Source organism: Phyllobates terribilis, unplaced genomic scaffold (genome assembly GCF_046119375.1).
Source record: "Phyllobates terribilis strain yellow unplaced genomic scaffold, ASM4611937v1 Scaffold_2__4_contigs__length_985480577, whole genome shotgun sequence".
NCBI classification, from domain to species: domain Eukaryota; kingdom Metazoa; phylum Chordata; class Amphibia; order Anura; family Dendrobatidae; genus Phyllobates; species Phyllobates terribilis.
Window position 1 is genome coordinate 144,070,514 of NW_027362762.1, and position 26,883 is coordinate 144,097,396.

The 26,883-nt window shown below is 45.3% G+C and overlaps 1 protein-coding gene across 2 annotated transcripts; it reads right to left on the reverse strand.

Annotated features, from left to right (window-relative positions):
• SPRYD3 (SPRY domain containing 3) lies at positions 1 to 26,399 on the reverse strand. Of its 2 annotated transcripts, none has more exons than XM_073662932.1 (11): positions 26,219 to 26,300; positions 24,321 to 24,456; positions 10,234 to 10,309; positions 6,770 to 6,894; positions 5,392 to 5,527; positions 5,107 to 5,295; positions 3,068 to 3,217; positions 2,377 to 2,434; positions 1,152 to 1,271; positions 841 to 1,007; positions 1 to 588 (listed from the first exon to the last, which is right to left on the reverse strand). In XM_073662932.1, exons 2-11 carry the CDS (start codon positions 24,446 to 24,448, stop codon positions 454 to 456), a joined length of 1,284 nt encoding a protein of 427 aa, XP_073519033.1. In that variant the 5' UTR covers positions 24,449 to 24,456; positions 26,219 to 26,300; the 3' UTR covers positions 1 to 453. The 2 variants fall into 2 exon arrangements, with proteins under 2 accessions (XP_073519033.1, XP_073519032.1); XM_073662931.1 differs by lacking the exon at positions 26,219 to 26,300 and adding an exon at positions 26,309 to 26,399 and having other exon boundaries at positions 3 to 588.
• Positions 26,400 to 26,883: the final 484 nt, after the last annotated feature.

Sequence of the window (26,883 nt, forward strand, 5' to 3'; positions counted from 1 at the left end):
TATATATATATATATATATATATATATATATTGCACCAGGTCCAAGGCTGTAAAGTAACTCACGGCTGACACAACCTCCCTGTATGAGCAGACATTCTGGGACTTGTTTTTGTCCCATGTTGCACTGTAGCTAATCAAAGAAAAATGTGCATTAGTGACAGCGACACCAATATATATATATACACTGAGCTATAGTGACCACCGGTCACACAGGTACTCTCCTCCCAACATCCTCCCTTGTTTCCTGTCACATCATGTCTTCTGCTATGCCAAAACATACAGGCAATGATCATTGCGGAGCCCACATTGACAAGCAAGGGCCACTGAGACACGTTTCCAGACACGAAGAAGCACTATCACAAGCCCACGTGCAAATCGTGCATGACTGGGGGGGTTGGTGTATGGGAAAGATGGCGAATGGATGCAGTGTGCTTTCCCACTGATGTCAGTGTTTCACCCACTCAGTGGGTGCAGGTCCACTTTAACCTTCTCTCCACTGCTCAGCATTCCTATGGTGGGAAAGAAGCCCCCTTGAGGCAAAATGGATTCCTTCTTTCCAATGATCTTCCCATTCCTTGTGAAGAAAACCTGGAGATGGAAACACAAGTTTACAGTAATGTTTTGCAAGTAGCAAAATGCTTCTATTCGGACGCTGCTCGATGCTTTACTTTCTGGAGACAGGACAACACGCCACAGGGACATGTGACCGCTGCAGAGGATGACTGTGATTGACTGCAGCAGCCACATGTCCAGTGACAGTGGTGTATTAACTGCAGCAAGATGATTGCTTTTCCCTTCTATTAGGTGGTATAAAAGGTAGGAAGCTGTCCCATCACTTACCACCACTTTCCTGCCCTCGTGATCCCGCTCGATGTCCTCCTCTTCTTCCTCGTCTTCCTCCTCTCCATCCTCATCTTGCTGCTGCTCTCGCCGGAGGTACATAACATTCCTAACCCCACGCGGCTGCAGCCTCATTTCCTTCATGTCGCTGCTATCATCACTTTCGCCTATGAAAAAGGTCATCAAACCGAGGTTACAAATCACATATGGATAGTGAAGACCATCAGCATCAGCCTAAGGAATAGCGGAGGTTGTACTCCCACCAAAAAGGAGCTGGGAGTACCCCTATAGTTCATGATTAGTCTTCATACCTTCACTGTCGAGGATATAGTCCCTTGGAAACATTATTCCACAGCCCATTATATCTCCCTTATAACAGCGTGGACCAAATGGATCCCCGACTCCGCTTCCATGAAAGATCTTCCCGTCATCTGTAAAGTAAGGAACATATCAGCGATAACACTTCACTTTCCAGGTGTTATCCACATGATATATATAGGTACATGCTCCAAGCAGTAGGGGGATCTAGTACATGTGAGTAGATAATATCAATGTTTATTCCAAAATTGTTAAAAACCATCTTCATCAGTCTCCTGCCCCCAGTATTATACTTTGCCAGTCTTGGATATTTTTAGCTGGGTTTTGGGTCATTATCCTGTTGGAGGCCCCATGTCCTGCGACTCACATGAAGCTTTCTGACACTGGGCAGCAGATTTCACTCCAGAATGGCCTGGAGATTTCATTGTACCCTACATAGATTCAAGACTCTGTACCAGATGCGGAAAAGCAGCCCCAAAACATAACCAAGCCTCCTCCATGTTTCACAGCAGGTACAATGTTCTTTTCTTTGTATGCTTCATTTTTGCATCAGTGAACCTAGACCTGATGTGATTTGCCAAAAAGCCCCAGTTTTGTCTCATCTGTCCAAAGGACTTTTCTCAGGTCAAATGGTATTCTATGAGCACAGAATGGGCCTTTAGGAAAAAATTTAAAAAAAACAAGCAAAAAAAAAACACGTTTTTGTTCCCAGTAACAGGAGGACTGCATTGCCAGTCACAGTCAGACGTGGCGCTGTTGCTGTTCAAGCCATATACAGCTAAATGTCTTACAAACCGATCTGCTCACTGTGTTTGCTGTATTGGTAATGCCAACAGGACGGTGGCTGGGGAACTTGCACAAGTTCCATTCTTTTTTTCTATAGAGAAAGGAAGTTTTGTTTAAGAGGAATTGTCCAAAAAGAAAGTCCCTTATATATAAAAAAAAGAATCTTCCCAAAATTGCAACATGACATGAAAGAGGAAAAAAATTAAAAAGGACTTGTCATATGACCGAGATCAGCCACGCCATGATGATTAGAGGGGAAATCCACAATCACAAGGGCTTGGTTGTCTTATGCACAGAAGAAAATAAATCCCCCTGATTCATGCACAAGGCAGAAAAATAGCGCATCTATAGGCGGTTTTATTCATAAGCAATCCTCTCTTCCAGCTTTTCTTGTGACTAAGGAGATCCAATTTATGAAAAGAAAAACCATACCTGCATGATATGCAACAGAACCCCGACTCCAGCCCGGGTGCCTGTTTTTTGGGTAATCCTGTATAACAGAAAAAGAACAGCGTTATTCGCCAACTCCATATGGCCATAGGTTCGATCAGTGTGCAGTCTGTGTGCTTCAATCAATGGCCTATGATAAAAAAGTCGTTTCATGAACCAGACTAATGCCTGTAAGTGAGGCTGGCCTCCGCACCCATCTATTATGTGGATGAGCACATGGAGCCAGTAACGTAGGCAAAATGAGTGGCCCTTTTTATTTATACGAGAGCATCTAAGGGTATCTAGAGGTGGCCATAGACCTTATATGATTGTTACCCAACTCACTATCTAATGTGTATGGGGGTGTGCCAACTCTCCCTGGAAAGGAGATGATGGGACACACGTCTGATCCTTTAGTCCTCACCTGAGATAAATTAGCCAGACGTATCTGGTACCGATTACCGACACATACACTCTCCGCTTGAGTCAGATCCAAGCTGGTCAAATGTGTGTTCTGCCAATAGCTACCAAAAGTTTGTGGCCACCATAAGTAAACGTCATCTCCAATGGAGAAAATACAGAATCCGCCCGAAACAGGGAGACATTACCCTTTGAGGTAATGCAGTTACCTTATTCGAGGAGCAGTTTGTAAGACTTAGGACTGTGATTAGATAAAACAGCCTAAACCACTCACCTTTCTTGCTAGTCCTAAAGCAATGTAACACTTCTCTCCAGGGTCAACAATTTCCACCTCAAAGTAATGACTCCGAGTGCTGAGAGAATGACGGGCCTGTGCCAGACCCACATCTATTATACTTTTTCCTTTCCCAACATATTCTAGGAGCTGAAAGAAGAAAAATAATAGTGGCGGATATAAGAAGTAGTTATATAATGACAGTCTTAAACAACAGCCTTAAATTACAAATCTGTGTCTTAAAAGTGAAAAAAAAAAAATCATATGTAATGTACTAATGAATAATCCATATATAAACAAGGATAGCACTTCCATATACAGTTAGGTCCAGAAATATTTGGACAGTAACAAGTTTTGGCATTTTAGAAGTTTACCAAAATATATTCAAGATACAGTTATATAATCAATAAGGGCTTAAAGTGCAGACAATCAGCTTTAATGTGAGGGTATTCACGTCCTAATTGGAGTAAGGTTTTAGGAATTACAGATCTTTAATATGTAGCTTCCTCTTTTTAAGGGGCCAAAAGGTAAATGGACAATTATCTCAAAAGCTCTTTAATGGGCTGCTATTGCCTCGTTAATCCATCATTAATTAAGAGGGTAAAAGGTCTGGAGCAGATTCCAGGTGTGGCATTCGCATTTGGAAGCTTTTGCTGTGAACCCACAACATGCTGTCTAAGGAGCTCTCAAAGAAAGTGAAACAGATCATTAGGTGGAAAAAAAAGAAAACCATCAGAAAGATAGCAGAAATGTTAAGAGTGGCTAAATCAACAGGGGAGAAAAAAAAAAAAAAAAGCGCACTGTTGAGCTTGGGAACTCAAAAAGGCCTGGAAGACAACAGTGGTGGATGATCACAAAATTCTTTCTATGGAGTCGAAAAACCTCTTCACAACATCCACCCAAGTTAAGAACACTCTGCAGGAAGTAGGTGTTTCAGCATCTAAGTCTACCATAAAGAGAAGACTTCATGAGAGCTAATACAGAGGGTTCACCACAAGGTGCAAACTATTAATCAGCCTTAAAAATACAAAAAACAGATTAGACTTTGCCAAAAAATATCTAAAGAAGCCTGCCCAGTTCTGGAAAAGCATTCTTTGGACAGATGAAGCCAAGATCAACTTCTACTAGAATTATGTGAAGCAGTATGGAGAAGACTAGGAACGGCTTATGAGCCAAAACACACCACATCCTCTGTAAAACATGATGGAGGCAGAGTGATGGCATAGGCATGCATGGTTTCCACTGGCACTGGGTCACTAGTGTTTATTGATGATGTGACTGGAGATAGAAGCATCTGGATGAATTCTGAAGTGTACAAGGCGATACCTTCTGCTCACATTCAACCAAATGCAGCAAGGTTGATTGGACAACGCTTCACAGTACAGATGGACCTTGACCCAAAACATACTGCAAAAGCAAAAGTAGTGGAATATTCTACAATGGCCGTGTAAATCACCAGATCTCAACCCCATCAAGCAGTATTTCACATGCTTAAGACGAAACTTAAAGCAGAAAGTCAAAGAAACAAGCAACAACTGAAGTCAGCAGCAGTAAAGGCCCGACAAAGCATCACAAAGGAGGATACCCAGTGTTTGGGGAAGTCCATGGCTTCCAGACTTCAGGCAGTCATTGCCTGCAAAGGATTCTCTACAAAGTATTAAACATGAACATTTTATTTACGGTAAAGTTACATTTGTCCAATTACTTTTGAGCCCCTGAAATGAGGAGGCTTTGTAGAAAAATGGTTGCAATTCGTAAATGTTTCAGAGAATATTTTTGTTCAAGCCATTTAATTAAACCAGAAAGTCTACACTTCAATTGCATCTCAGTTGTGTCATTTAAAATCCAAAATAGTGGCCTGCAGAGCTGAAATCACGGAGATTCAGTCACTGTCCAAATATTTCTAGACCTAACTGAATAGATCATGGTGCTCCAGCATTGTCAGAGGAACATGAGTATCCAAAAATACATCCACACGAAGTTCTGCATCCTACATAACATACTGATGTGGATGGCACTATGCATAGAAAATGTCCTACCGTGCCAGAAACTCTGACATCATGTAGTCTTCCCCACTCATCCTCGTAGCTGTCCACCATCATTATGCTGTCATCATCCTCGCAGCCAAGTTCTGCATTTAAATGAAGGCGGACTTCTTCACCTAAAGAGTGCATCCCCACTGCCGGGAACAGGCCATCAGGAGACAAGGGCATCACAGTGCTGCCAACCTGCAGGGGGAAACAGAAAAACACCATCAGCTGTTACCTAACACAAATAGTAACTTTAGAAAGAGATAAAAACAAGACGTTGTGTCTCTCCCTTACCCGTTTTCCATTCTTTGTAAAGAAAATCTGAGCCGTCTGTACATGGAAAGAGCTTTGCTCTATACCACAACCAATCCGATCACCTGAGCTGCACTTTGTACCAAACTGACGTCCCTTTGCTCTCCCATTATAGAGCCTGAGAGAAAACAATATAGAATATGGTCACATGTTTCTCGTAAAACATAAGATCATAGGCAGAAGCCCTGCTTACAAAGGAACATCTCCGCTCAATAAAAAGCGAGTGAGAACGAACTATGACATCTACACACATTTCATGAAAAAAACTCTTTAAAAGTTTCTTGCTTCTAGGCTGGTCAATGCTCTGTGGAATACATTACTTGCGGTATCTCTGGGCGCTGACTATACAAGGTGTGCCGCACGTCCAGGGTGTACAGAAAGCGTTGTACCATGTAATATTATAATACACAGTGATGATTTATATCGGTGTAATAAAAATAAACCTGTCCGTTTCCACTCCATTGTTCAAGAAAAGTCCAGGAGGATTTCCTGGCTGATCTGTCACACTGGCATTACAAGGCTGCGGCTTCCGTCATACACTGACATCACTACCTGGATCTACAAGTGTAAACTCACAAACACAGAGGAGGATGTATGAAGAGGGGATTTTCATACACCAGTCTTAATATTGCTATAATTTACATCTGAACATGGCGTAATTATAGTGTAAGTGTGTTGGGCTGCTGGAGATTGCAGCCTCACCTACTTTCCATAAAATCTGTGCTATGATTTGAGAGTTTTCTTACGCTAGTTTTCCGGTGTGTAATCATTAAATGCATTCCAAGCAAAATCTCCATCCATTGATTGGTTTAAGCATTTGATGTCCACACTTTCAGAAGATCAAATTGTGTCACTGCTGGTAGCTCTTATCGAAATAAGCTAAGGACGCTTGTGCTCAAAAAGGTGTATAATGGCTGCTGGTACTTATACAGTATCATCTTTCTGGAACGGATTTTTAGAAATACTACACCTATAAAAACACTCATGAATTCAAGAGGTTGTCTGGGACTTTTACACTGAAGACCAATCCTTAGGATAGGGTCATCAAGATCTGATTAGTGAGGGTGCGCCATGTGCAGCACCCCTGCCGGTCAGCTGTTCCCAGTGCCAGCAACACAATAGGGAGCAGATACGCTGTATCCAGCCATGGCCATTGGAAAGTTAATTCAGATGTGCCGTTCTGCTCCACAACTGAGCAGTTCCAGCCGCGCCGGCACCGGGATCAGCAGGGTTGCTGGGTGTCGCAACCTCACCAATCCGATATTGATAACCTATTCTAAGGAAAGGCCATCAATGTTAAAGTCCCGGACAACCACTTTAATTAGTGCACCTCTTAATCATTATAAAAGTGACTACTCACTTGCCGTCATCCGCATGGTAGGCCACGGAATCTGGCAGCCAACCTGGCTGATGATCCAGACTGTAATATTGTGGTACTAATCCCACAGCGATTGTTCCTCGAACGCCACGATCCACAATAGACACCTAAAGAATAGGACACAAATGAGAATCAACGTCACCAAAAGGGAAACGATATAATATGTGCTGACTACTTTCTACATGTCGGCCTCTACTCATGGGTACATCATCAGACGCAAGAGTACAACGCAAGCACCCATATTATAAAGGATAACGTTGAGACTAGGTTTTGAACCCCTCTGCTTTTCTTAAGTTCTTACTCTGCCAAGCTGACGTCAGCATGATCCCACAACAAGTGTTTTGTTTGTTTTTTTTATCGTGTGTTGTTTCAAGCCCCTTTAATGGTCCGGGATCGTCAGCCCAGACCGGCAAAAAACGTGGTGATAAACAGCGTTTGCATGAAGAAAACGTGGTGATAAACAGCGTTTGCATGAAGAAAACGTGGTGATAAACAGCGTTTGCATGAAGAAAACGTGGTGATAAACAGCGTTTGCATGAAGAAAACGTGGTGATAAACAGCATTTGCATGAAAGCTCTTATCTGTCGGTGCAACATGACCTTCTATGCACAAAAAGGTCAAATAAGCCAATATGAGCAGAGTTCAAGATTAGGTCATTTACCCCTATTCCTGACCAGGCACATTCTCCAGGATTTTCGGACAAGAGCTGCAAACATTTTCTAGTTCGGATATTTAAATAATTTTTGGACCTTTTTTTTTTTTTTTTTTTTTGCAATACGTGCAGTATAATTATTTTTTTTTTGCCATTTTCATGCTCTCGTCATAGTTTTTTTTTTTTGCCGATATTGGTGGGAAAATGAATGGAAATAGTAACAGCGATTTTAGACTGGCAGCAGCTTTTTTAGTTATCTTTTCCTGTTTTTAATTAATATATTTTTCATTTATTTCATGTATTTTGCCCCCATAAGGTTTTAAAAGACTTTTGGGGGCATTTCAATATTACTTTATTTTTATTTACCAGATTTCTCATGTAACTGCGGCTGGTATATTAGCCCCAACTACATGGGAAATACAGCAGAACTCACTAGGTTTCCTAGGACCCAGCAGCTCCTGCTCCCTCCCTACACCCAGCGATAACATGACGGCTGGGACAAAAGGAGGGAGCTCAATTAGCACTCCCTATTACTATATACACAGCGCTTACTTAGCACTGCGTATAAAGCTACCAAGAATGCAGAGACGGTAATGAACCGACTTGGCCATCTCCTTGGGGAACAAAAATAGAAATAAACAGGGGATCCAATATAAGGTCAATAAATAGTGTGAACAATGGGAAATAGTACACGAATCTTTATTGGAAACACAAGCAGGTGTGCAATGGATTTGCAGGGAAAAAAAAGGCGCACATCCTTAATAAAATACATAAAAACAACTTGTAGAAAGTGACATGTGCAAAGGGAACCTATTAGGTACCTATGGATATATAGTATACTGGTCATATTCACATGCTAAGATGCAAACCCATGACGAAGGTAACCACTGAAACGTGCGTCGGGGTAGGCGCCACACTTGCACTCCGGATCTTGTTTAGGTAAATTGCTATTTAATCGCCTAAAGCCTATTTAGTCACTACTATGGACTTATTAACTGTGACATGCATTCGCTGCATTGTGTACTATTTATTGACCTTATATTGGATCCCCCGTTTGTTTCTTTAGGATATCACTGATTGGTCTCAATACTATATCCGGCAGACGTGTGTATGTGATGTTTTCAGTTCATACCGAGTCCTCCATGTGCATTAACACAAAAGGTTTTCATACATGTACACCAGGGATGTAAAACTCAAACACACAGAGGGTAAAAATTAAAACCTTGGACAAAGTCGCGAACCAACCAGTATACAGAGTAATGGGCCCCACACAGAGTAATGGGCCCCACACAGAGTAATGGGCCCCACACAGAGTAATGGGCCCCACACAGAGTAATGGGCCCCACACAGAGTAATGGGCCCCACACAGAGTAATGGGCCCCACACAGAGTAATGGGCCCCACACAGAGTAATGGGCCCCACACAGAGTAATGGGCCCCACACAGAGTAATGGGCCCCACACAGAGGGTGGTGGTTCTGATGTTGAGGGGTAAATAAAACCACCCTGCGGGCCAGATTTGGCCCACGGGCCAGGGTTTGACATGTATGACGTATACACATATTTATTCTGCCTGATCCTTGTCTATTCTTTGCGTCTCCTAGGGGAGTCAGGCTGTGCCTGACAGCCGGCTCCCGCTTGATCGCCTGCTATACGGTGCGGTGTCATTTTAGAACGTAGCTGTAGAGTAGAACATGGACCGTCTGGACGTATCTTGTGTATGGATGGTCCGGAAGTAGTTAATGCACCATTATTACCAGCATGAAGGAATCTGCTGTCGCACACATTAAACAGAGGAGCGGCACACTTCTACTTGCAGTGATTCTACCCAGAAAGGAAATCTTATTCTTGTTGCAAACTAGTTTTTGGATCTGCAGACCCTTCATCAGGCTTTAGTCGTATGCGGCCAGCAGTCAAGGAAGCTGTGATTGAGAAGCTGGATTGTGTTTGTGTGGATAAATATTGTTATTTCTAATTGTAACTTGCCATGTACTACAATCAGGGGGATACAAACTTTTCTTATACCGCGGCCCTTTCTACCAATGTGGCCAGACATTGTAAGAAGTGTGTCTGGTTTTGATCTGATCTGTGGATCAAACACACTTACGCAAGGACGGGGAGGGGGGAGCCATCCACGTGCTGCCCGTTTTCACCGAACAGTTCATACATGGATTGTAAATATGGAGGCTCAGACCACATGAGAAAAAAAAATGGTGGTGTGAATGAGCACTAAGCCTCAGCTACTATGATAACAAGAATGGTGAATAATGTGCGGCCGACCAGAGGGGAACATGTAAGGAAAAAGAAAAAAAAAATAATGTTGGTGTTGCCCATAGCAACCAATCACAGCACAGCTTTCATTTTTCAAATGAGGAATGCAAAACGAAAGCTGTGCTAGGATTGGTTGTTATGGGCAACAGAGACAGGTTTTCTTTTAAATATATAACTGTTCCTAAAAATAATGGGAGAAGCGTGACCAACTCCTAGCAGCCACAAAGCTGGGGAAACTGCTCAGTAATACAGCGTAATCCTCCACTACACGGTGCGGGTGGAGGGGGCGATGGTGCCGAGCACACGTTATAATGAGTCGCACTTTAATTGATCAGATCATCAGAAATCAACACAACATCTAATGTCTGACAAAAAGCAGATTTACTGCCCCCAGGAGAACCGAGCTCCATCCAGGCAACATTAACCATTCACATGGTGGATTCACCACAGCTCCTGACAATATCCCACCAACAACCACGTAGTAAACATTACTGAAAGAAGCGTCTGGCCGATGGCGCGGCTCACCTCAAAGTAGTTATTGTCTTTACTTAGCGGTCGTGGAGCAACGTAGCAGCCGACCTCCCCTGAGTTTCCGTGGTAACTGGTGAGAGAAAAGCGGGAATGAGTCGAGCATCTAGTCACACACATTACTAATGACAAAACAGTTTACTTCATTACTCTTCTCCCTCGATTTCCAGAAACGTCTAGTCCTGCTCATCAAGTCCTGCTCATCAAGAGCATTGCTGATGCATGAAAATAATAAGCATTGCCGAGCTAAGAAATAAGGGTCGTCAGCACGGCCTTGCCGTGCTTGGGTCCTGGGTTCAAATCCCACCAAGGACAACATCTGCAAGGAGTTTGTATGTTCTCCCCGTGTTTGTGTGGGTTTCCTCCAGGTTCTCCGGTTTCCTCCCACACTCCAAAGACATACTGATAGGGATATCTAGATTGTGAGCCCCAATGGGGACAGTGCTGATAATGTCTGTGCAAAGCGCTGTGGAATTAATAGCGCTATATAAGAGAGTAAAATAAATAAATATGAATTCACTTTTTAGTAGTTTTGAACGGAGGAGGTCTAGGTCCCACCAATCGCTCCAAGCAAAAAAGGCAGAAGCATTTAGCCTATACTCAGAACAGAGTACAGACCCGTAGACTTTTTAATGAGCCGGTAGACGCTGCTCACACTCAAGTTTTAAGTGTGTGGTCCTTCGCAAAAGGGTCTCCACCATCTCAGCACTACAAATTTAACATAATGTAGGCCAAAAACACATTGCAGCTGAAATCTATGCCAGCCTGACAGCCCCAAAACGCACCATGACTGTTTTCCAGATCCCAGAACAGAGGAAGTCTGAAAAGGAAATAAGCCATGTTCTGCACACCATTAAGTCAGGAGATAGGAGCAGAGTGACGGACCCTGAGCTCCATGCAAAGATCCGCTCCTGATACCCGGCAGCCCACTCCCTGCAACTTCCCTTCATTTATCACAGGAGGCAATATTGTGCAAGAAAACACAAAAGACCAGTGTATAATTACAACTTATAATGAAATCTCTTATTTTTCTAACACAATTAATGGGGATTTCCAATAGGTTTAAAAATCAGCCCACAACCACCAATATAGCCAAAATATATAAATGTAGTATAAGGTCCCCAACCTTTCCTGCCGTTACATAACATCCTGTATGCCGTAAATGACTGCTGCAGCCAATCACTGGCCTCAGTGGTATAAAGGACTGGAAAGCAGAGGCCAGTGATGCCCAGTGAACTCAGTGATTAGCTGCAGTGGTCACGTGGGGACTACAGGAAGTCATCACGGCAACTAAGGGAACAGCAGGAAAGGTTGGGGGGGGGGGGGAATAAGGGGCTGGAATGGCAGAGAGTAAAAGATTCTGGATACATTACTTATTTTAGTTGTAATGGTGGCTGTGGGCTGATTTTTAAGCATTTTGGAAAACCCCTTTCATTTCATAGTGCTGTACAGAAGGTTTTACCTACATAACATGAACGATAAAAACAAGTACAAGAAGGATGAGTTTACTGAGTGACAGCCTGCTACAGAAGCAGAGAGGGCTTATAGTATACCAGGGACCGGCGAGGGTAGAAGCTGCCTATAGCTGAAGAATGGCCATGGGTTATGGCACGGTGCAGGCTTTGAGGTCGCTCTTTAAGGCTTGGATGGTGGTAGAGAATGATGTGTTAGGGTAGTTAGTTCCACAGTATGAGGGAAGCACGAGAGAAAGCTTTGGAGACCATGGTGTAAGAAGCAGAGCAGAATCTTGTGAGGACCAGAGAGGACATGTCAGGAGGTACTTTGTCGTTCTGGATCTGCTTTTTGTTACTGAATAAAAACATTTCATGTTAACATTGAATACCTGAGGGCGTTTTGTATGAGCTGTGTGGATAAGATTCTTTAGCTATTAAATCATTCTATGTAACTCCATTATATTGATACAAAGTCAGACATTGACACTTCAGTGGATATTGATACTTATTGATTGTAATCGTTGCTATTATTAAAGAAGCACTTCTTCCATCAAAATTTTTATCCTCTTAATATATCGCAGTCATATTATATATATTATATAGCGCTGTGTACTTACAATTGCTCATTTTGCCTTTCTACCAGCTAATTCTTCTCTTTTCCATTAGGTCTAGGACATCACATGATTAAAAACTGACTTGCTGAATCCTTCTAAGGTCTATGTAGAAAGAGGAAGTCAACTTTCCCTGCGTGAGTCATCACTGGGAAACACCAAGGTTACTTACCGGTAGCCGGTTTTTCCTGAATCCCTGACAGCACACCTTGAGAGAAGGATCCGCCCCACCAAGGACAGGAAACCGTCTGAAATAAAAGGGCGGTACCTCTCCCTCGCTTCAGCTGTTTACAGAGCATTGAGAGGACCTCCCAAAGAGGTTAGGCATATAACCAGTATATATAGAAAAACTACGGGGGCTGTCATGGGTTCAGGAAAAACCGGCTACCGGTAAGTAACCTTGGTGTTTTCCCCTCACCCATGACAGCACACCTGGAGAGAATTTTGGAGAATTATGAGCACCCTAGGGAGGGACCAAAGCCTGAAGTACCCTGCTCCCAAAGGTAAGGTCAGAGGAGGACAGATCCAACCGATAGTGTTTAAAGAAGGTGGATGGTGTAGACCAAGCAGCAGCTCTACATATCTGATCGATTGAGACATCTGCCCTTTCCGCCCAGGAGGTTGTGACGGCTCTGGTGGAATGAGCCCTGACATTGTCCGGGGCCGGAACTCCTGTGGACCTATATGCTAAACAAATGGCCTCCCTAAGCCACCTAGAAATGGTACCCTTGGACACCCCGTGACCTTTCCTATTCCCCTGAAAGGCCAGGAACAAGGAATGGTCCTTCCTCCATACACTAGTCATGTTAATGTACTGTAGTAGGGGTCTTCTAACATCTAGGTTATGGAATCTAACTTCTCCTGGGGTTTTAGGATTGCTGCAAAACGAGGGTAGTACAATCTCCTGGTTACAGTGAAATCTAGATACCACTTTGGGAAGGTATGCTGGATCTGGAGGCAAGGTGACCCTATCATCATACATTTGTGTGTAGGGAGGATTAACCTAAAGGGCCTGCAGGTCAGCCACCCTACGAGCAGACGTTAAGGCCACTAAGAGGATGGTCTTAAGGGTGAGGATCTTTGGAGAGACATCCTGTAGGGGTTCGAACGGGTCACTGGTAAGTGCGTTCAAGACCAAATTCAGGTCCCAGGAAGGAACTCTTAGGGATCGAACCGGTCTGGCTCTGGCACAGGACTTGATAAACCTCGAGACCCACCTGTTCCCAGCCAAGTTACAATTATAGAGCGCCCCCAATGCCGACACCTGAACTTGAAGAGTCCCCGTGGCTAGACCTAGGTCATGCCCCTTTTGCAGAAACTCCAGGGTTCCCCTGATTGGAGGCTTGTCTGATAATGGGGCATCTATAAATTCTAGGAATTTACTCCAGACTCTGTTATAAATCGTTATTGGTTTCCTACTACCCATCAAGGTAGAGACTAACCCTGGTGAAAACCCCTTGTTACTCAGTAGTGACCTCTCAAATTCCACGCCGCAAGATTGAAACCTCTGGCTTGGGCGTGGAATACTGGTCTCTGAATGAGAAGGTCCGGCCTCTCTGGTAGAACCCAGGGATCCAAAACCGACATTAGTCGAAGCAGGGAGAACCAAGGCCTCTTGGGCCAAAAAGGGGCTATAAGAATTACCCTTGCGCCTTCCTCCCGAATCTTCCTCACCACTGCTGGAATCATTACTAACGGGGGAAAGGCATAGGCCTTCCTGAACTTCCAAGGGATCTGGAGGGCATCCACGGCATGGGAATTTTCTGCTGGATTTAAGGAACAGAATCTGTCTACCTTCCTGTTTGCTCTTGTGGCGAACAGGTCTATGTCCGGCTGTCCCCATAACTGGACAATCTGTTGGAAGACCCCCGGGTTTAAGCTCCATTCCCCTTGTCTTAGGGTATGGCGGCTGAGAAAATCTGCCTTTACGTTTTCCACCCCCTTTATGTGAAGGGCACTGAGGGATGGGAGGTGTCGCTGTGCCAGATGAAGGATTCTGTCTGCCACAGCCATCAGGGAGCGTGATCTTGTTCCCCCCTGGTGATCCACATAGGCTACTGATGTCCGGTTGTCGGACCTGACCTGGACGTGGTGACCCTGAATGTGAGGAAGGAAGCCTATCAGAGATCTCTCTACTGCCCAAAGCTCTTTTATGTTTGAGGATGCCCCCATCTCGTGGTATGTCCAGTGACCCTGTATTGAGAGCTCTGCCAGATGACCCCCCCCCCCCCCATCCGGAACTGCTCGCATCGGTCGTAACCACCCGATCTACTGGTCTGGACCACTGTACGCCTGAGGTCAGATTTCCCCTGAAAGGGAATCTACAGCTTCTGGGGAGAGAGAGAACTTGCTTTCTAAATGCCCGTTTAAGGACCTCTGCGCTGACAGGACCTCCCACTGAAGAAGTCTCATATGCCCCTGAGCCCATTTGACTGCTGGGAGACAGGCAGTCATAGAGCCCAGGAGGGACATTGCCTCTCTTAGGGACATCACTGGAGATCGCATGGCTTTCAAGACTAAAATAATCAATTTGCGGACCTTGTCTTCTGGGAGGAAGCATGCTTAGAGATGAGAGTCCAGGATCAGACCTAGGAAGATCTGAGTCCTTGAGGGGGTTAGTTTTGACTTTTGGGAATTTACCAACCACCCTAGCTGATGCAACACCGCCGTGACTTCTAGAAGTTGACAGGAGCAGTGGACTTCTGATTTCCCTACTATTAAGAAGTAGTCTAAATAGGGCACGATCACCATGTTCCTGATTCGTAGAAAGGCTGTTACTTCCGCTATTAGTTTTGTGAATATTCTCGGGGCTATGGAGAGGCCGAAGGGTAGGGCAGCAAACTGAAAATGCCTCAGCTCTTTCTGAATGAACAGGGCTACTCTCAGATACTTCTGGTAGTCTGGATGAATTGGGACGTGATAATATGCGTCCTTCAGGTCTATTACTGCCATAAAGCAATTGTGGTGCAAGAGCTTCACTGTCGAGCTCACTGACTCCATCTTGAAAGTCTGGTTTTCTATTAACTGGTTCAGACTCCTGAGGTTGATGATGGTCCTTAAGGACCCGTTGTTTTTTTTTTTTTTTTTTTTTTTTTTTTTTAATCATGAACAGAGGGGAATAGAATCCCTTCACTTTTTGTGGCATCGGCACTTCGAGAAGGACCCGTTTCCTTACTAACCCTAATATTTCTGCTTCCAGTGTTATTTGTTCTTCCTGGACCTTCCTTTTGGGGGTAACCACAAAGGTCCGACAAGGGATCTGGCTGAACCGTATCTTCAGGCCACCACTCACAATGTTCAGAATGCAGGGGGTTTGCTGTAATTGCTTTCCAAGCTGGAAAAAAGTGGGAAAGCCTCCCCACTACCTCCGGCTTGGCGTCATTGGGAGGACTTTTTTGTATTTGAGGACGGTCCTCCAAACATATAGCCCGACTCCTTTTTGGACTTGGTCTCCCATCTTCTCCTGTCTCCTGGAGGGCGACCCCGATTAAATTTTCTCCTCCGAAAACCAAACTTTTTTTGAGTCCCCTGAAAATCCTGGGAACCCTTTGTTCCTATCGCCCGCTTTTTCTAAAAGGTCTTCCAACTTCTGGCCAAACAGGAGTCTACCGTCACACGGGAGGGAACACAATTTAAGCTTGGACTGTAGGTCGTCTGGGCAACCTTTGAGCCACAAGGCCAGTCTGGCAGCATTAGATAGACTCGCTGATCTAGCCGAAAGCCTGACAGTCTGCTGAAGAGTCCGCCAGGAAGGCCGATGCTGCCTGCATTAGGGGTAGATTTGAAAGGATTCTATCCCTAGAGACCTTTTTATCCTTAAGTTGGTCCTCCAACTGTTGGAGCCACACCATTAGGGATCTTGCCACACAGGTGCCAGCTACCGCTGGCTTCAGGCCTCCTGCTGTAGCTTCCCAAGTGTGACGCAGAAAGGAGTCAACCTTTTTATCAAGGGCATCTTTTAGGACGCCTGAGTCCTCCAAGGGCAGGGAAGATTTTTTGGACGACCTGGCTACAGTCCCGTCAACTTTGGGGATCTTATCCCAAGGCTCAGAGTCCTTCTCTTCGAAGGGGTACCTTCTTTTAGAGAAGGAGGGTAAGGTCCCTGATCTTTCCGGTCTCTTCCACTCTCGGTCAATGAGGCCCTGAATTTTAATGTTTACCGGAAAGGAGCGTCTCTTTTTTTCTCCAAGGCCCACAAACAAAGTCTTCCTGGGATTTGGATGCTTTCTCCTCCCCCAGACCCATGGTTGATCTGACTGCTCTAACCAGTCTGTCCGTACTCTCAATGGGGAAACAGGGTCTACCGTTATCCGATGAGGAAGAGGATGATGAATCACTCAGCCACAAATCCTCGGACTGGGAGGAATCAGAGTTGGAGGAGACATCTCTATGGGATCTTTTCTTCCCTCTAAGCAACCCCTTCAGTGACCCCTGAACCTCTGCGTGGACTATAGATTTCAAATTAGATGTGAAATCCAGGGAATTTTCCGCTATAGTTTTAGCAACGCAGTTCGGGCAAAGCGGCTTTTGCCAATCTATGGGAAGGGAAGTTTGGCATAGGGCACACATTTTGTGCTTTTGCTTGGCGCTACTCTTCTTAGGCTCCTATAAAAGGAAGCACATAAGAGACTTCCCATTACCAAAAGGTGACATTCACAAACGAGTACCGGATTCGGAGGCTGTAGCGGAACCGATGATTCCTTTCTGGATGGTCCAGAGGCGCTTGACACCTTGCTCCTGCGGCTGCCACTGCGATTGCTCGAGCGGCTGTCCGTGTGAGAGGCATCTCTGTGCTTCTTCCGTTGCTGAAGGAAGGATGGGGGGGGTTAGCTGCTGCTCTTGGCTATCCTGGACAGCCATGCTTCAGAAGCGTACCACGCTTCCAGGATAACCCCCCCCCTCCTAAAATAGGGCCATCCAGAACCTCCTCCGTTTCATGGGCCCTCCCCCCTTCCCAGGAAGGGGGTCCAATCCGAAAAAAAACGGCCTGGAACGCTTCACATGGCACCGCCCCCTGACGTCACCCGGCACGCCTCTCCCAGCATGCCCCGCGCCGTGACGTCAGGCGTGTCATACCCGGAAGTTACCACTCCGGTGCGCGGCCGACAGGAGCGGCAGGGGGAGGACAGCGAAGTGGTCTAAGGGAGGACGGAGCCTGACTCACCGCGTGCGCCCGCTTGGACGCAAGACCCCAGGGGAGCTGCGGACGGCGCTTCTGAAGACTGGAACCCGGTGCACATGCCAGTGCCCGCTCTTCCACACTGGAACAGCCCCAGGTAAGTCTTCTTTCTTCCAGACAGGTTCCCATCAAGGACCGGAAACCAACTGAAGCGAGGGAGAGGTACCGCCCTTTTATTTCAAACGGTTTCCTGTCCTTGGTGGGGCGGATCCCTCTCTCAAGGTGTGCTGTCATGGGTGAGGGGAAAAAGTCCCTTGCAGTGGGGAGGAGCTGGGTCAGGAGTTGGAGAGATGAATGATTCATGCAGGGAAAATAGACTTCCTGTATCTTCATAGCTTAGGATTCTGTTTGTCTGTTTTTAAAGCACCACTTCAGTTTTTTTTTTTGTTTTTTTTTGGGGGGGGGGGGGGGGTTCAGCACTGGTGCGGGGCTTCTATTGTTAGGTCCCAGGCCCTAGTCTTACGCACCCTCTGACGTCGTCACCTTTTTTCAGCACCACTCCGGTCCTGCAGCGCTATCTTGTGACCACAGTCACAAGTTATGTCACAAAGCTCTCAATGTAAGTCTATGAGAGCCAGAACGAGGTTCTCAGACTTGTATTGAGTTGTGACCTCCAGCTCACAATCTGCTGGAGACCATAAGGAGTGGCGGTGAAGGAAGGAGAAGACAATGGAGGATGAGTACGGTCAGGGACCTTACATTAGAAGCACCACTCCAGCGGCAAAATAACAAAAAACACTGGAGTGGTGCTTTAATCACGTGATTTCAAAGACCTAATGGAAAAAGAGAAGAATTAACTTGGTAGAAGGACAAAATGAGCAATTGTAAGTACATGATTCCATATAATATGATTGTAATAAATTAATAAAGATAAAAATTTGGATGGGAGGAGGAGTGCTTCTTTCATATTTTCATTTGGTTGTAAAAACAGAAAATAAAGCTTTTAAAAAAAAAAAAAAAAAAAACACATTGAAAAACTGAAGTCCTCTTAATATGTCCCCCTCACACAGCTGTTGGGCTTGGGTCCTAAGACATTTAATCAGAAAAAAAAAAACTAGATCTAAACAAACCAAGAGGTCCATCAATAATAATGGCAACAAACACTCTTCAGAAAAATTATTCCTAAATCAGTGGGAGAGAAATCAATAGAATCAATGGTTACAAAATCTAAAACCTACCTTTTAATAACAGATAAAAGGAGCGCTGCTCAGGTAACTCAATGGCAGCGAGACCCTGAGGTGAAGTAAGCAGAGTGCTACACAGCTTCAGGAACAAGTACACTCCCCTGATGAGGCCTCCTCACTGAGTCAGAAAAGCGTCCAGAGGGCTATTCTTTGGAGGTAGATCTCACTTAAGTATAGGTTTTACACTTGTTAGGGTGGGAGCCATACGGGGCACGACAGGGGATGATAGGTTATCAGCTTAGCCCTCTGACCTTATACCCCGGGTTTTGTGTGCAATTTGATTTCACTACAAGAACTGGTTGAGATTAAACCTTTTTATTGGCACTGATATCACAGAGCACTATCATTACTATTGTGTATATATTTTTTTACTCTTTGGTTATAACCTTGTTGAGTTACTTGAGCAGAGCTCCCTTTATCTGCTATCATTAAAAGTTAAGATTCAATGGTTACAAAATCTAAACCCATCTTCTATTGATTCTCTCCTGCTGATTTAGTAGAAAAGACTACATCTGTCTACACCTCATAAAGCTGTTTGGTGGTGGGCGAAGCAGTCATACAGTGCGTTCTGGCCATGACACGTACTAGTACACTAAAACCATGTACAGGTAATAAGATCGTCACACTTAGCGACGCTGCAACGATCCCGACAACAATACAACCTGTCAGGGATCGTTGCTGCGTCACTATGTGGTCGCTGGTGAGCTGTCAAACAGGCAGGCTCACCAACGATCAGGGGAGCAGCGACATCGTGGAAAGAATCTTTCCACGATGTCCTGCTCCGGTTACCAGCCTGCTGAAACAGGAGCAGGCTGGTAACCATAGTAAACATCGGGTTATTAGGGGCACACACGCACCTAGTAACCCGCTGTTTATCATGGTTACCACTCTGCTACAGTGAGCGGGAGGTTACCGCTCACTTTAGCAGGCTCGTAATCATGATAAACAGCGGGATACTAAGTGCGCGTGTGCCCCTAGTAACCTGCTGTTTATCATGGTTACCACTCTGTTACGGTGAGCAGGAGGTTACCGCTCACCATAGCAGAGTGGTAACCATGATAAACAGTGGGTTACTAAGTGCGCGTGCGCCCCTGGTAACCCGCTGTTTATCATGGTTACCAGCCTGATCGCTGCTCCCGCTGGTCACACACAGCGATGTGTGCTGACCAGCAGGAGGGCAAAGACCAAAAAATGGTCCAGGACACTTTGCAGCGATCAGCGACCTCACAGCAGGGGCCTGATCGCTGCAAAGTGTCACACATAGCGACATCGCTGGTGAGGTCGCTGTTGCGTCACCAAAACCGTGACACAGCAGCGATCACGCTATGTGAGACGGGGGGCTTAAGTGTAGGCAGATCTGATACAGTTTTCTGCATGAAAATGGAGACCATAACCAGAAACCCACAGTGGAAATTACACACATTTTTTGATGTTTTTGTGAGCCATTGATGGGTCAAGAACCATAAAAAAAAAAGCTATTTTGATCTCAGTTGGGAAAAATGTACCTGCTTTTTCAACACAAGGAGAAAAAACACATTGTGTGAATGAGGTTTTAAAACCTGCAAGGGACAGAAAAGGAACAGAAAAGTCCTTTACTCCATCTTGAGAGAGACTTATTTAGAGTGGGAATGCTGCTGTCCGTTTCTGGAATGGAATAAAGAACTTCTTTCTGCAAGAAAAATGTTTCTCTTGCGCGGCTCTTTGTCTATGATTAGTAGTTTACGCCACTTTTAGGTTGTTTTTTTTTTTGCTTTTTGCTCCGGACAAGCAGACATGTGAACAGCCCCATAGACTATGAGGCTGGGTGCCCACGTAGCGTTTTTCAAGCGTTTATGCTGCGGAATTTCCGCAGCGGAAACGCTTGTGAAACGCTAGGTAATCCGCACCCCATGGTCCCCAAGGGGATTCCGCATGTCCTATGCACATGCTGCGGATTTTTCCGCAGCGTTTATGCTGCGTACAAAAATCCGCAGCATGTCATTTAATTTTGCGGTAGCGCAGCGGAAGCCCCGCCATTGACTTGCATTGAAACGCATAGAAACCGCGACTGTACATTTGTACAAGAGGCTTCTATGCGTCTCTATGTGCGGATGGTACCCAGGTCTGGAGGAGAGGAGACTCTCATCCAGACCTGGGTACCATTGTACCTGTAAAAAAAGAATAAAATAACAAATAAAGTTTATATTCACCTGTCCGGTGGCTTCTCTCTGAATGCCGGCATCGCTGAAGGACCTGCGGTGACGTCACAGTCATGTGACCGCAGGCCCTTCACCGCTCTGTCTCGCGATATGCCGGCAGCCGGGAACCAGCGAGGAAGCAGCGCTGCAGCACACACCGGGGCCTCGGGGGTGAGTATAGCTTTATGTGTTTTATTTTTTACGGTTCACACTGTATAAATCCATGCTGTTTGCATGGATTAATACAGTGTGACCTAGTTGTCAAGCACTTTCCAAGTGATGCTATCGCCTGGAAAGCGCTTGTCAATCTGCATGCGGAAACGCATGTGAACCCGCATGTGGATCCGCATGTATTCTGCAGGAAAAACGCATGCACAATCTGCCAGGGAGATGCAGAAATGCTGCAGAAATTTTCTGCTTCATTTCTGCATCGTGGGCACATAGCCTGACAGAAACGTTTTCTATTTGTGAAAAACTGACCAGGACAATGGCAGGACTGCTTGTAGTCACTGAATAGAAACACAAATGCTTCCAATAACAAAAAGGTCAAGCAAGAAAAACTATTTTTTTTTTTTTTTAATAAAAGTGTACTGACAGATTACTGATGTAAAAATCTCATTACATTTCCAAGTGACAAACCACCAAGGTCACAATGCCTTATGGGAGCCCAGAGCGCCCTGATCCTGTGTGCTTGGGGTGTACAGTTATTAGGTAATGCTTGTAAATGCGGGGAGTATTTAAAGAGGAATTTCACCTTAATAAGAGCATCTTATATGGGCCCTTTAGATCGGCAGTGATCATCCTGGATCAGCCCATCAGGGGTCTTTTTCGAGGTTGGGCAGTCAGGCAGATGTACATTCTATTTGCACAGAACAATCGTTAATATGATCGTTCTGTGCACACAGAATATCATGTTATTGGCAGCACATCTCTTGTTTACACAGGGCAAAGATAACGAATAAAAATATTAGAATAAGTCTAACGAGCGTTTTCTCTCTGACTGCCGACTTGTTTTGATGAGTCAATAGTCGGGAACTAGTGTTACCTTGAATGTTCATTGGCCTATATGGATTTGGTCGGCCTAAGTAGAACTAGTCTGAACCAAGCGTCAGCAGGCCCATACACCACTAGCTGAAAGCCATTCTCCAGTTTCCCTCCTAAAGACACATGTTTAGCTGAGAGTGCATGTGTTTTAATGGGATGAGGGGAATAAGATGCTGCCAGACACCATCAACAGGGTCTTATCTCCTGTGTGAACCACGAATCAAGCATGTTAAAAGTGGACATGCCTGATCCTTCAGACAAAAGTCAGGACACCCCCATGCACATAACACAACCAATCGCATCAAACTGGGTGGGTTAGGGTGACTTTCCTATTACGTGTAAGATCACCTTTAGTACATGGTATATGTGATACATGTACATTACAGTAATTGCTATAAGTTGGTGACACACCACAGGAGAATGAATCAGGATTATTTGGAGTGCACTCATAGTTTTGGGTGGTTCCCAAGTATTCAAATTCACTGCACAAGGTGACGTTTCCATTTTGCTGGTTCTTTGTTAAGGTGTCACATCCCTGGTGTGAACAGGAAGGTCAGAGTTGAAGTGGACCCTATGCCACAAGCATCCTACCTCTTCACATCGGAGCTGCAACACCTTGACAAAGACTCAAAAGAATTTTGAAAAGTCCAAAAATCTTTTAAGGTCGGCAGAAGCGCTGAAATGACTCCAACTCAAAAATATCTCCCAGATCCACACATTCCTCAAATCAAGAATCTGCAAAAATCCTAGTGCACGCCCTCATCATCTCCCGCCTCGACTACTGCAACCTCCTGCTCTGTGGCCTCCCTTCCAACACTCTCGCACCCCTCCAATCTATCATAACTCTGCTGCCCAACTAATCCACCTGTGCCCCCGCTATTCCCCAGCCTCTCCTCTCTGTCAATCCCTTCACTGGCTCCCCATTACCCAGAGACTCCAGTTCAAAACCCTAACCATGACATACAAAGCCATCCACAACCTGTCTCCTCCATACATATGTGACCTAGTCTCCCGGTACTTACCTGCACGCAACCTCTGATCCGCACAAGATCTTCTCTACTCCCCTCCTCCCACAATCGCATACAAGATTTCTCCCATGCATCCCCCCTACTCTGGAACTCTCTACCCCAACACATCAGAGTCTCGCCTACCGTGGAAACCTTCAAAAGGAGCCTGAAGACCCACCTCTTCCGAGAAGCCTACAACCTGCAGTAACCATCGCTCCACCATACCGCTGCACGACCAGCTCTACCCTCACCCATCCCTTGCTCCTCCTGTACCAGGTGGTGAGTTGTATTGTTCTTGTTGTTTAATATGTATACCCCCTTTTTCACATGTAAAGCGCCATGGAATAAATGGCACTATAATAAATAATAATAAAATGATCTGATTCCATGTGTCCCGTCATTACTACATGAATAAGATTCTTCTCGTTCGCATCACCTCGGATTGTGCAGGGAATCTGAATACAGCACAGATGACCGTCAGACATTGCTGCAGACTGACTCACCGGTGACACCGCACAACCATCAGGAGGCACGTGGTATATTAGTCACAGCACACACAACATATACACCAGTGAATAGAAACGTCTCCCAGGTTAAAGAGAAGAAACTTCCTGCCAGTGAGGCCACTGACCACCATTAAGCTCTACCTTTACCTAAACACAGCTGATAACTGGGAACAATAGATTGCATTCACTGCTCAAATGAATGCAAAGAAGAGTGACTTATAAATGGTGGAAAATCTGCAATCAACATTTGCATGATAGAAGTCTATGGTAACACAGCCATCACAAATATCATTTTCATCATCCTCATTAAAGGGAACCTGTCAGTAGGATCAACCCTCCTAAGCCGATTATATGGGCATGTAGGTCATAGGAAGCTGAATACAATGATACCTTGATAACTATGATCCGATGTCTTATTCCAGAGAAATCCATGTTTTTCTTAATATGTAAATGAGCTGTAAAGATCTATGGGCCGGACGTAGATCTCCCTGAGATTCTGCCTCCAGAGATTATTATAAATAAAAAGGGGGTGTTACCAGTGCGAGACATGTAATGACTGACAGTCTGCTCTCCTGATCCACTTGTCACACACTGGTAACACTCCTTTTACTCACAATAATCTCTGGAGGCAGAGTCTCAGGGAGATCTATATCCGGCCCATAGATCTTAACAGCTCATTTACATATTAAGAAAAACGTGGATTTCTCTGTAATAAAACATCAGATCGTACATGTTAAGGTATCATTTTATTCAGCTTCCTATAACCTACAAGTCAATATAGACGGGTTAGGAGGGTTGATCCCACTGACAAGATTCCCTTTAAATCTCATACATGGAGTAATATACATTAATATTTGTTGACCATCACATCCAATTGCAAAACAAAATGAACATCATCCTAAAACTGAGTTCTGCTCCCCACCTTAGGGTATCCCCATCTACCATAATGTGCTTGGCCCTCTCCTGGTATCGCACAGCTCGCACCTCACGGATCTCGCGGATGCGACGTCTCCAGTTGAGAAATCGGTAGTGAAGGTTCAGGTCATCCATGTCTTAGCCTGGAAAATGGTATAAAGGATTGTATTTAATGCAGTGTGGCAGCTTGAGAGCCACAGCTTATACAACTTTCACCTTACAGGGGATGTTTACCCTACGTAGGCAAAAAATAGGGGGGGGGGGGTTCCTAGTAGAAAACAATATACAGGCATTTTTTTTAGATCTGTACATCCCCATATTGAGTACCAGGCTTCAGCGATCTGCGACTATGGTCGTGAGAATGAAGAGTGAGACCACAACCCCCCATTATTGCTCAGCACGGCCATACTAAGTATATGGCTTTGACCAAAGAAGACGCCAAATTTAGAGAAATACTCAGACAAATTCATATAAGGATTTCTCAGCTTTCCAGACAGGTCTGCTTTTAGTAAACACTTCTATTCCCTATTGAAAAAATAACCAATGCAGTCTACCAGCGGTGGCCAAACATGTGCTGAGCTCATAAGCCATTTCCAATAGTTCTTGTCCTTTGGATCTGTGCAGCAAACTGTTAGCGCCCGCTGCAGGCCATCGCCAGCGCCCGCTGCAGGCCATCGCCAGCGCCCGCTGCAGGCCATCGCCAGCGCCCGCTGCAGGCCATCGCCAGCGCCCGCTGCAGGCCATCGCCAGCGCCCGCTGCAGGCCATCGCCAGCGCCCGCTGCGCTCCTCTGATGCTGCAGACAATGATGCCCCATTCAGCAGCTTCAGGCGCGCATGGTTCGGGGACAGTGGTGGAAAGAAGCTGAAGGTCTGAACTGTCATTCAGGATCGCACTGACCCTGTGAGGCTGGAGAGCAGTGCCACCTGCTGAAAATCTTGGGAATAACCATTGAAAGGGTTTTTACAAAATAGGAAAGTTATCCCTTATCCATAAACTGGGCATAACGTCCCGATCACGGGGATCCTGAAAACAGGGATTCCCATCTCCAAGATACTATCCCAATATGTAATAGGTGTAATACTAATATTAGAAATGTAGTATAGTTCTTCTGATTCTCTATGTTGCCTACCCCATGTGTAGGGCATTGCAGTAGCTTAGGTATCCATGGTTACAACCACAGTGAGCTGTTAGTGGTCGTAAGCATGGATACCTAGGCTACTACAATGCCCTGCACATGGGGTAGGCAACATAGTGAATCAGAAGAACTATACTACATTTCAAATATTAGTACTACACCTATTACATATTGGGATAGGATCTTGGAGATGGGAATACCCATAAGGAAAAACAGAGAACTGGTACAAGGCAGAGTCCTAACAGATACTCCAGATTTCGTTTTTTCTAGGGGGATACACGTCAGAAGAGGCAACGGCCCCATCACTGCCAGTATTAACAAGACGAATAGTTATGAGACTGCTCGCTAGGCTGGATCCGCTCTCACATGGACACCACAGGTTTCCATTCACATACAAATCATCCACAGACAGCGGAGATCGGGCTGATCGCTGGCGCTGCCATTACAGGGATGCGCACATGTCTGCCGTATCTCATATATATATATATATATATATATATATATATATATATATATACACACACACAGAAACAAGACTATAATATATATACTGCAGGCACATTATATATTTGATGTGACATGTAATCCTCCATATAATGCCCGGCCATCACATAGCAGACATATATGGGGTATGGGCACAGGGCAGCAGCACCCCAGCGTCCAGCAGCCATCACCAGCCGCCATATGCAGGTCATCCACTGCGCTGGTCACATCCTGTACATTTTCCGGCAGCTCCTCTGCGCCATTACATCCACAGCACTGACGTACCAGCTCCATCTCCTCCATGATGCTCCCTCCGTCAGCAGCTCACCACCCACACGTTCCCTCCAGCACATTCCCACATAACAGCGCTCTTACCTTCCGCCATGGATACCATCAGTCACTTCTCCCCACTCTCGGTAAGGCGAACCAATCAATCACCGCTCGGCTCACATTCAGCCAATCAGCGCCGTCTATTAAAAAAGACATACGTTTCAGCCAATCAAAAGCACGGTATTGTACAGAAAGGCGGGAATAACGACATGGGATAACTTTTCCTTGACGTGTTCTAGAGTGCTAACCATGTGATATTTATTGTCCTCACTGCCGGCGCCATTTTGTCTGCGTTGTTCCCTTACTTTTGGGTTACAATTAAGCTACGGAAAAATGGAGATGAATGTACCTGAAGCTGCTACGCCACGGAGACATTTACTACCGAGTCAGAGAACTATTTTCCACTTGTAGGGAGAGGTTGTACTTAGCATGGTGATGTGGGATTTACCAGCGTACATGGTATTACGTGTGAGGGCTGTGTGTAGTGGGTGACTCAGTGGTGTCACTCCTCCGCTGGTGTGTACTGTACCTCTAGGCGAGCTCTGCAGAAATGTGGCCCGACCTGAGTAACCATGTGTCAGAATAGTGTCAGTTATATTCGGTGTCCCCTCTGGTTTCCA